The sequence below is a fragment of the Salmo trutta genome, chromosome 17 (genome assembly GCF_901001165.1).
Source record: "Salmo trutta chromosome 17, fSalTru1.1, whole genome shotgun sequence".
NCBI classification, from domain to species: domain Eukaryota; kingdom Metazoa; phylum Chordata; class Actinopteri; order Salmoniformes; family Salmonidae; genus Salmo; species Salmo trutta.
Genome location: NC_042973.1, coordinates 8,237,853 through 8,249,321, shown reverse-complemented (window position 1 = coordinate 8,249,321; position 11,469 = coordinate 8,237,853). Strand labels below are relative to the sequence as shown.

At 38.7% G+C, this 11,469-nt stretch overlaps 1 protein-coding gene across 3 annotated transcripts; it reads right to left on the bottom strand.

The window, feature by feature from the left end:
• Positions 1-3,034: 3,034 nt before the first annotated feature.
• On the bottom strand, positions 3,035-11,369 carry LOC115151530 (phospholipase A and acyltransferase 1). Of its 3 annotated transcripts, XM_029695543.1 has the most exons (6): positions 10,936-11,369; positions 9,857-9,916; positions 8,795-8,845; positions 7,960-8,098; positions 6,531-6,799; positions 3,035-3,450 (listed from the first exon to the last, which is right to left on the bottom strand). In XM_029695543.1, exons 4-6 carry the CDS (start codon positions 8,096-8,098, stop codon positions 3,349-3,351), a joined length of 510 nt encoding a protein of 169 aa, XP_029551403.1. In that variant the 5' UTR covers positions 8,795-8,845; positions 9,857-9,916; positions 10,936-11,369; the 3' UTR covers positions 3,035-3,348. The 3 variants fall into 3 exon arrangements, with proteins under 3 accessions (XP_029551403.1, XP_029551402.1, XP_029551404.1); XM_029695542.1 differs by lacking the exon at positions 10,936-11,369 and having other exon boundaries at positions 9,857-10,240; XM_029695544.1 differs by lacking the exon at positions 10,936-11,369 and having other exon boundaries at positions 6,609-6,799; positions 9,857-10,240.
• Positions 11,370-11,469: the final 100 nt, after the last annotated feature.

Here is an 11,469-nt window from a genome sequence, read left to right as displayed (position 1 = left end):
AGTTAATTTGTGGAATCTCTTTCCTTCTTAATGCGTTTGAGCCAATCAGTTATGTTGTGACAAAGTAGGGGTGGTATACCAGAGGCTGAGACTGTGTGAATCAGGCCTTCATGGTCGAATTGCTGCAAAGAAACCACTACTAAAGGACACCAACAGGAAAAAGAGGCTTGCTTGGGCCAAAAAACACAAGCAATGGACATTAGACCGGTGGAAATCTGTTCTTTGGTCTGATGAGTCAAAATTTGAGATTTTTGGTTCCAACTGCTGTATCTTTGTGAGATGCAGAGTAGGTGAACAGATGATCTCTGCATGTGTGGTTCCCACCGTGAAGCATGGAGAAGGTGTGATGGTGTGGGGGTGCTTTGTTGGTGACACTGTCTGTGATATATTTAGAATTCAAGGCACGTTTAGCCAGCATGGCAACCACAGCATTCTGCAGCGATACACCAGCCCATCTAGTTTGCTCTTAGTGGAATTATCATTTGTTTTTCAACAGGACAATGACCCAGCACACCTCCAGGCTGTGTAATTTGACCAAGAAGGAGAGTGATGGAGTGCTGCATCAGATGATCTGGCCTTCACAATCACCCGACCTCAACCCAATTGAGATGGTTTTGGATGAGTTGGACCGCAGAGTGAAGAAAAACAGTCAACAAGTGCTCAGCATATGTGGGAACTCCTTCAAGACTGTTGGAAAAGCATTCCAGATGAAACTGGGTGAGAAAATGCCAAGAGTGTGCAAAGCTGTCATCAAAGCAAAGGGTGGCTACTTTGAAGAATCTCAAATATAAAATATATATTGATTTGTTTAACACTTTTTTGGTTACTACATGACTCCATATGTGTTATTCCACAGTTTTGATGTCTTCACAATTATTCTACAATGTAGAAAATAGTACAAATAAATAAAACCCCTTGAATGAGTAGTTGTGTCCAAACTTTTGACTGGTACTAATATATATATATAAAATAATGTAGGCACGGTTTCTAAACCCAATGCCTCAACATTGCGGGACTTCCGCTGTCACAGTTGTCTTCAAGAATGGACCAAGGCGCAGCGGGAATGTGGATACTCATAGTTTAATTCAAAAAGAGTAACGCATCCACGGTGAAAAACAATAAACAAGACAGCAACAGTTTTGCATGCTAACTAAGCGCAGTGCAAAAACAACCACCCACAACCCCAAAGAAAAACACACACTCCTATATAGGACTCACAATCAAAGGCATCTCAACACACCTGCCTTCAATTGGGAGTCCAATCACCCACACAACATTTAACAAACACAAACCCCCTGCCACATCCTGACCAAGACTAACACAATTACGCCCTCTGCTGGTCAGGACGTGACATCCGGGAACGCTTGCAAACATCAGACAGACCAGGCCTGGGTTTAGGGTTTGAGAATAAAAAATTATTCCTTATTTGTTAATTTTCTTGAAATCTAAAGGCATAACCAGTTGTGTAAAGCACTTAAGTAAAAATACATGAAAGTACTACTTAAGTGCTTTAATTTACTATTTAAATTTTTGACAACTTTTACTTTTACTTCACTACATTCCAAAATAAAATTAGGTACTTTTTACTCCATACATTTTCCCTGACTGCCAAAGTACTCATTACATTTTGAATGTTTAGCAGGACAGACGTTTTTTCTTATTCACACACTTATCAAGAGAACATCCCTGGTCATCCCTACTGCCTCTGATCTGTGGACTCACTTAACACATGCTTTGTTTATAATTCGTGTCTGTGTTGGAGTGTGCCCCTGGCTATCCGTAAATTAAAGAAAACAAGAAAATGGTGCCATCTGATTTGCTTTATATAATGAATTTGAAAAGATTCATACTTTAACTTTTGATACTTAAGTATATTTTAGCAATTACATTTACTTTTGATACTTAAGTATATTTAAAACCAAGTAGTTTTAGACTTTTACTCAAGTAGTATTTTTTCACTTTTACTTGAGTCATTTTCTATTAAGGAATCTTTACTTTTACTCAAGTATGACAATTGGGTGCATTTTCCACCACTGGGCATAACCTAGATTCGAGCCACTGTCTTAAGTAGTTGAACATGTTATTACTCCAACCTTGTGAAAGTGACAAACTGACAGGATTTCATTTTCGTCAAAAACAACTTTATATCGAAGGAGTGAGTACCTTTGAGTTGACCGCCAGCACATGCGCAATTCGGCGCGAGACTACCGTGACCCGACGACGTGTACCAATGCTTTATATACACACTAGAAACGTTTTTTGAGAGCGGTGTTTTTAGTCTCCGTGCCTCCATTTTGGAACTCCCTCACCGATGTAAAATATTTTGGAAGCTATAGAAATGCATTTATTAATGTCTACATTTGTTTTGACACATGTATTCTATTACCAGATATCTTAATGTATACTCAAATTATATTATGTGAGCTAAGAGTACAAATATAAATATATAACTATATTTAAACATTTTCCTTAAGGTATCATTTTTTTAAAATTACTAATGTTACTGTCCCCACTACAACAAACAAATACTTAAATACATGTGATTTTGTCCTTGAAATACTTAATTGAAATACTGTACAATTCTTTTCATTCCAATGGAGGACTGCTCCTACTGAGAAGTGCTAATAATGCCAACCGGTGGTTTCAAACTCTCATTGGCCAATACATGGCAGCAATCCAGGGTTTATATGCAGTAAGTACCTCATTGATTTTTATGCATGAGTTTAGCCACCCAACATCGCCTACAAGTGTGATCAGGGATTTCTATTGGAGAAGCAGTTTTAGCCTATCTTCATACTGTACCTCTCTTTGATGTAGGCATTTTCATGTAAAGTGTGTCAACATACTTAACAGTTGATAAAACAATTCACAGTTCATTGTTTTTTATTGTGATTCAGTTAGTTCTGTCAGTTTTCTTTTTGTGTTAGAATTGTAGATGCTATTCAAAACTATGTATGTGCTTGACAAAATTGAATTATATAACAAAAATAAAAGAACGGGTTATTATTGTAATAATAAAGACTAAAGACTCCAATAATGTTTCAGTTTTCTTTATGAATGATTCCTTTGTCACATTTTATATTAAATTTTCACCCAACCAATCCTTTCAACATCTCAAAATGTGTATCTCCAGCAAGATATAAAATATTAATTTTAATATAGGCAACATCTCTACCTTATAAAGTATTTGGTCTGCTTGGCCTTCAATACAACGGATGATAAAATAGATAAATGCATAATTTTTTATGACATTGGGTAAAAATGAGGTGTCCTCTTAAACAAAAGACTGAGGGGAAGTTTGAATCCCAGACCAGTAGCACAGGACAATACTGCTATTGTTGAGGGTCCTCAGAGGGGTCGGTTTCTGGAGCGTGTGTTGACCAGTCCAAGCACAGAGAAGGCACTTGCTGCAGCTGTCACCAATGTGATGGCCCCAATGGCCCGTGTGGCCTGTGGACACAACAGAAAATAACAATTGTACCTGGTAAATACAATAACGCCTAATGTAACGTCATTCAATTATACGCGTATGGTGGTGGAGAGGACGATAACTTATTGACTATACCAGGGTATATTGATTGTAAGTAGTGATAAGGGCTAGAATGACCTTTTATACATTGGAAAAAAGGAGAGAGTAATGCCCTATGTCCAAATTGTCACCTAGGCACTTCTGCATGTAGGTCTCAGAGGATTACTTAAGTATACAGTTTCAACTGTTCTGCCTGCGGCTATGGAACCCTGACCTGTTCACCGGACGTGCTTGTTGCACCCTCGACAACTACTGTGATTATTATTATTTGACCATGCTGGTCATTTATGAACATTTTAACATTTTGACCATGTTCTGTTATAATATCCACCCGGCACAGCCAGAAGAGGACTGGCCATCCCTCATAGCCTGGTTCCTCTCTAGGTTTCTTCCTAGGTTTTTGGCCTTTCTAGGGAGTTTTTCCTAGGGAGTTTTTCCTAGCCACCGTGCTTCTTTCACATGCATTGCTTGCTGTTTGGGGTTTTAGGCTGGGTTTCTGTACAGCACTTTGAGATATCAGCTGATGTACGAAGGGCTATATAAATAAATTAGATTTGATTTTGATTTACAGCAATATGGTGGAAACTCCACCTGCCCTGTAAGAAGGTATAACAAGCTTTTATCATATGATTATTGTACACAAAAACCTATGGGTAGTGGCCAGATATCGATTTTGAATTGGGCATCAGCAGAGAGAGAGAGAGAGAGAGAGAGAGAGAGAGAGAGGCTCTCAAATTTAAAAAAGCCTGCGGACCTGATGGCATCCTAAATGAGATGCTCAAACTCACTAGTGCAAAATTTCAATTGACTATATTAAAACTGTTTAATTTGATCCTGAGTGTAGGTTATTTCCCTGACATCTGGAATCAAGGACTCATAACCCCAATCTTTAAGAATGGAGACAAATTTGACCCTAACAATTACAGAGGCATTTGTGTGAACAGTAACCTGGGGAAGGTTTTCTGTAGTATCATCAATGTAAGAGTTCTAAACTTCCTTAATAAGCACAATGTCTTGAGTAAAAGCCAAATTGGATTTATACCAAAACATCGCACAACTGATCATATTTACACCTTACACACCCTGATAGATAAACATGTCCACCAAAATAATACCAAAATATACACTTGCTTTATCGACTTCCAAAAAGCATTTGATTCTATTTGGCATACAGGACTGTTCTACAAAGTTATTGAAAGTGGTGTAGGGGGTAAAACATATGACATAATTAAATCAATGTATGGCAATACGTGCAGCATTAAAATTGGTAAGAAAAGAACAGAATTCTTTAACCAGGGGCGGGGCCTTCGTCAGGGTTGCAATCTGAGCCCTGCACTCTTCAATATTTACATTAACGAATTGGCCACTATTCTAGAAAAATCCTCAGCCCCTGGTGTTAGTCTCCACAATTCAGAAGTTAAATGCCTACTCTTCGCAGATGACCTATGCCTGCTGTCACCCACAGCACCTGGCCTACAGCAGAGCCTGGACCTGCTAGAGCAGTACTGCCAGAACTGGGCCCTGGCAGTAAACCCCAAAAATACTAAAATAATGATTTTCCAGAGAAGATCCAGATCTCAGGGAATTAGACCAAAGTTCTCAATTGGTACAAAATATATAGAGTACTGTACACACTACAATTACTTAGGTTTAAAAATAAGCTCAACTGGACACCTTAATGAGGCAGTGAATGAACTGAGAGAGAAAGCACGCAGGGCATTCTACGCCATTAAAAAGCAAATTCAAATTGAAATACCTATTAAAATTTGGCTAAAACTAATTGAATATGTCATTGAACCAATTGCACTTTATGGCAGCGAGGTGTGGGGTCCACTTGCAAAACAAGATTTCATCAAATGGGACAAACACCCCATTGAAACCCTACATGCAGAGTTCTGTAAGATTCTCCTACGTGTCCAGAGGAAAACTACAAACAATGCATGCAGGGCAGAATTAGGCCAATATCCACTAATAATAAAAACTCAAAAAAGAGCAATTAAGTTTTGGAAACATCTAAAATACAGTGACCCCCTCTCATATCATTACCAAGCCCTGCAATGCCAAGAGCTGAGCAAAGAAAAGAGTCCCCTCATCCAGCTGGTCCTGGGGCTGAGTTCACAAACCTGTTCTACTAACACACTGAAGCCTCAGGACCAGAACATCCAATCAATCAGAATAAACCAAATTACAACACAGTCAAAACAAAACTACATTGCTTATTGGGAAACACAAGCACAAACACAAAGCAAAATGCAGTGCTATCTGGCCCTAAATCGACAGTACACTATGGCTAAATATTTGACCATGGTTACTGATCAAAACCTTAGAAAAACCTTGACAAAGTACAGGCTCAGTGAGCACAGCCTTGCCATTGAGAAGGGTAGACACAGGAAAACCTGGCTCCCTGTAGAGGAAAGGCTGTGCAACCACTGCACAACAGCAGAACCTGAGACGGAGCTGCATTTCCTGACAAAATGTCAAAAATATAAAACAATTAGAGAGTGTCATTTCCCCAAATTTGAAACCCTTATTCAAGGTTTCAAAGACCTCTCTGATGAGGATAGGCTACCCGTCCTGTTGGGGGAGGACGCAGAGAGCTGTGGGTTGGCAGCGCACTACATTGCTGCCTGCCATAAGATGAGGGACAGTGTCTGACAGACCAACCTGCACATGTCCTCTACTGTATGATTATTGTTATTGTTGAATGTATGGTTATATTGACCGTTGGTTATTGTTGTTACTGTTGTCCCGTTGACAATCTTTGATTCTCATTTTTATTTATTTTTATATTGCAAATATCCAAAGTAAGCTTTGGCAATATGTACATTGTTACGTCATGCCAATAAAGCGAATTGAATTGAATTGAATTGAATTGAGAGAGAGAGAGAGAGAGAGAGAGAGAGAGAGAGAGAGAGAGAGAGAGAGAGAGAGAAAATGAGAATATAGGGCATACACAGGAAGAAAGAGACAGGAAGAGTGAGAGAAAGAAGGAGTAAAAGACCTGCTCAGACACTCCCTCTCCGTAGCGCAACAAGGTAACAAAGTGCTCGCAGTTACTGCCCAATAGGTCATAAGACACCTCCTGGCCAATGAGAACTTGAGATCGCTGAATGATGTCATCGACGGGCAATGGAGTGTGGTGGTCGTCGTATTTGTTGTTGATCCGGTACGAGTCGTCTCCAACCACTTCCTTTAGAAGCTGCATTCGGACCACTGCCTTCCGACTGAACACAGACTTCACACTGGAGATGGCTGCAGTCTGACTCTCATCTACAGGAAGGAGATAATATTCAGGGAGCGTAAAGCATTAGCATTATTAAATTGCAGTTATTAGTGGTTGAAATGCAATCAAACTTTTATTGATAAATGCGGAATTGATTGAATCCTACCCTTTGAAAATGCTGAATAAATTCACAAAGGGTTATACTCTTGATGTAAGATAAGTGTGATTTAATTCAAATGTTTTAAGCAGATTGTGCATTGGAAGCGTTTACATTCTGCAGCATCAAGTACGACACATACAACACCAATACAAAACATATACGACACACATACGACATACAGTACCAGTCAAAAGTTTGGATACTCTTTGCCTTGATGACAGCTTTGCACACTCTGGCATTCTCTCAACCAGATTCATGAGGTAGACACCTGGAATGTCCATATTATGGCAAGAACAGCTCAAATAAGCAAAGAGAAACGACAGTCCCTCATTACTTTAACACATGAAGGTCAGTCAATACGGAAAAAGTCAAGAACTTTGAAAGTTTCTTTAAGTGCAGTCGCAAAAATCATCAAGCGCTATGATGAAACTGGCTCTCACGAGTACCGACACAAGAAAGGAAGACCCAGAGCAATGGACATTAAACCGGTGGACATCTGTCCTTTGGTTTGACGAGTCCAAATTTGAGACTTTTGGTTCAAACCGCCATGTCTTTGTGAGACAGAGTAGGTGAATGGATGATCTGTGCATGTGTGGTTCCCACTGTGAAGCATGGAGAAGGTGTGATAGTGTGGGGGTGCTTTGCTGGTGACACTGTCAGTGATTTATTTAGAATTCTGTTGGAAAATCATTCCAGGTGAAGCTGGTTGAAAGAATGCCAAGAGTGTGCAAAGATATCATCAAGGCAATGGGTGGCTACTTTGAAGAATATAAAATATATTTTTATTTGTTTATTAACACTTTTTTTGTTATTACATGATTCCATATGTGTTATTTCATAGTTTGTAGAATAAAAGTGAAGACATCCAATGTGGAAAACAGTAAAAATAAAGAAAAACCCTTGAATGAGCAGGTGTGTCCAAACTTTTGACTGGTACTGTATGTGCACATGACAAATACACTTTTAAACCTGAGACTTGAAACACACATATGACATATTCTAACTCAAGTTAGGATTTAGTCTCATGTCAACACTGCTTTCACTGACCAACAGGTGTCAAGTTGATGATGTAACCGTCTCCCAGGTACAGAGCCCAGTGCTGATAGGCTGGTCTGAAGATCTCAATGAGGTCACCAGGCTGGGGGGTCCCGGGAGGGTCACGATTGTCAGGGTCATTAGTGGCCATCTATAGAGGGAGGAAGTGATCAACAATGTGGATATTGCCTGCATTTACAATCAATATACTATTATTTAGTATCTACACCAGTTGAAAGAGTTTTCAATTTACACATTTACACTGACAACATGTGCATAAAACACAGCAGTGTCAGTCACTACTGCTACTGGTTTAAATGATAAATCAATCAAAACTGTATTTAGTGAGTGCACATTTATTTCTTTATTTTCGGCATCGGAAAATACTTTTCTTATGTATAGACTTTGTGTAGAGAATGGCAGTTGCACTCTCTACGGTTAATTAATTTAAAACGAAGTCAGTTGTCAAGGGAAACAACTGGAAATGTAAAAAATAAAATAATTGGAATTGAAGAAAATGAAAGAAAATGAATGTACATATAAAATGTGTACATCCATATATGGTTCCACCTCCCAACCTGGCCCATCTAGCTGAGCTTTAAAAAAAATATATATATATATATATATTGTTATTTGTCACACGCTTCATAAACAACAGATGTAGGCTAACAGTGAAATGTTTACCTACAGGTCCTTTCCCAACAATGCTTTACCTAGAAGGTCAACAGGGTCATAGACATAGAGTAGATGCAGATATTGTAAAGGCCTACATATTATTCATGCATTACAATAACAAATACAATTGTGAGGTGAAAATAAGACACTCAACACACAAAACCATACTCACAGTAAAGGTTGCGTTTTTTTCTATCCATCCCACATCATGCTTCCACAAATTCTGAAAACAGAAACATTAATGAAACTACGTCACCCTTCCCTCCATCACCCCTCCCTCCCTCCATCACCCCTCCCTCCCTCCATCACCCCTCCCTCCCTCCATCACCCCTCCTTCCCTCCATCACCCCTCCCTCCCTCCACCCTCTGTTTGAGATAGCCTATAGTTCTCTTTGTGCTATTGACTGCATGCATGCTGTGCACTATAACTCCGCTATACCCAAATGGAATTTCAATAACAACCCTTCTCTGAAGGTTCAATCAAAAAAAAGGAAAGGTGAGATAGACTATTTAGTTGGATTTTCATGTTTCTTTAATGGTAATATTATACTTTCAAGGTAGGAAAACTAATTTCATAGAGAGAGTGTGCTGGAGAACAGGGTACAATGTAGAGAGCAAAGGTCACACACATACACAGACAATAAACACACACACACACACACACACACACACACACACACACACACACACACACACGCTATTGTGCCATACACAGTCACAATAGCACCTACATAATAGAGAAACTGACAGAAAAAATAGTTTGTCACGACTGAAAATAGACTTTGACATGGGAAAAAACCTATCTAAATGTGTAAAAGTCACAGGTCAATAACATAATTGTGAGTCCATTGGAAAACTAGAGACAATAAAGTCCAATAGAAAACATGTAAAGGGGAGATAAAAAATGTCCATTCATTTGTATTCTGCCACAGAGAATAATCTCTTGAGTTCACCTGGCATGTGATGAAATCTATATCATCCTGGGAGAGCTATGTATGTGTGTCCATGTTATCATTAATTAATAAGTCAAGTCTGAAGCTACAGTATGTGGTGGAAAATTACGTTTTTTTTTTTTTACTAAATTATCAAACACATCAATATTTTAGTACTTCAACTTTAGCTACTTGACATAATTTAATAGAGGTCCTATTTTTCAATAGTTTAAGTATGTGCTTTAGTTAAGTATAACTAAACTACTATTCAACTGAATACAAAGACTTGAGGTGATACTTACTCAAATACCAACACCTTTTTCTTCCTCTCCATTTTAGCGTTCCATGATTTATATCCGCACCTTTTGAAAGTCAAATGAGAAAAATAATTGAATCCAAGTCCTTAAAATGGTCGGTTGTCTGAGAGAAAATCCAATTTATTCGGATTATAGTCACTCAGATTGCATGGCAAAAATGAAAGTGTTGCTTGAGGTCCTACAGGTAGGTAGTGTTTCATGTATCGACTTTGACAGATGATGACAGTCGCCGGGTTACCGACATCCACAGGCCACTGATGCTAGAAGGCGATAACTTCCGTAGCAGCACCGACAGTGTTGATTCAGGTCATTGCTGTTCATTGCTAACTGGGATCCTTGGGACGTCCATACCCTAAACCCTCACCTTAACCCCTACCCTTACCCAACCCGAACCAAATCATAACCATAAACATTCCTTAACCATAACCCGTACCTTTACCATTGTAATCTTCAATGGGGTAGGGACGTCCCAAGGATTCTGATTGCACGGACCGTTCATTCATATATCAATTTGTAAAATGAAGAATACCTTGATATTATGTAGTACTGATGACTGACTAGTCCTGCAGCACATCATCACTAGCATGGAAATTATTAACATAATTAACATTTGTGAGCTTGATGATTAAAAGGTAAATCATTTTCGTGAGCTTTGAACATTTATTTCTGTTATGCATTATAATGCCTATTTTGAATAGGCTATAATGTAATTCCAATTGACAATTTTTCTTGAGTTATACATTCATTCTTCAACAGAGGGCAGCATAGCCTACCTGCCTGTATTTGTTTTCTTTAGACTATGTAGATAGTGATATTTAATCGGGCAAAATATAGGCTACAAAATTAAAGATGTTACCCATGGACATAAAGACAATTAGTTTAACTACGGCTACACGTTATCTCACTTTCAAACACAGCCTATTGAAGTTATTATCGGCATACCGCAGTCATGTTCCACATTAAGGTGAACAAACACAGCCTATTGAAGTTATTCTCGGTATACCGCAGTCATGTTCCACATTAAGGTGAACAAACACAGCCTATTGAAGTTATTCTCTGCATACCGCAGTCATGTTCAACATTAAGGTGAACATATTCATATGGATACATTCCAGACGTTTGTAGTCTTGGCTTTTATCGATCAGTTGCACCATGCATAGAAAGTCTATCGTACTGTAGTAGACATTTGTTTCCACGATTTCAGCTTTGCTAATTGAAGCTGATGAAAAAGAGGTGCAGCGAAAATTTGCTTTCAGTTTCCTTTTTATTGCCGGTTCATTGAAGCACAATTTCATTGAAACAGCTCTGCTTCCTCGGGCTTTTAATCTTACAAAACCGGTCCTCTTTATGAATAGTCTCACCCTATGTGGTATTTTAACATTCTCTATGAGCAAACTAGTTATTGGACAAGATTCATCATGACATAGCTACTTAACTATTCATAATCCAGTGAACAACATCTGGACAACATTTCATGTAGTCAGTGGCACTGGGCAAAACTTGATATGGTAGGCTACTAAATGACAGATTCAATGTTACCCAAGTTATCTTACTTTCAAACATAGCCCATAGAAGTGTATTTTACTGTAATAGCCTAC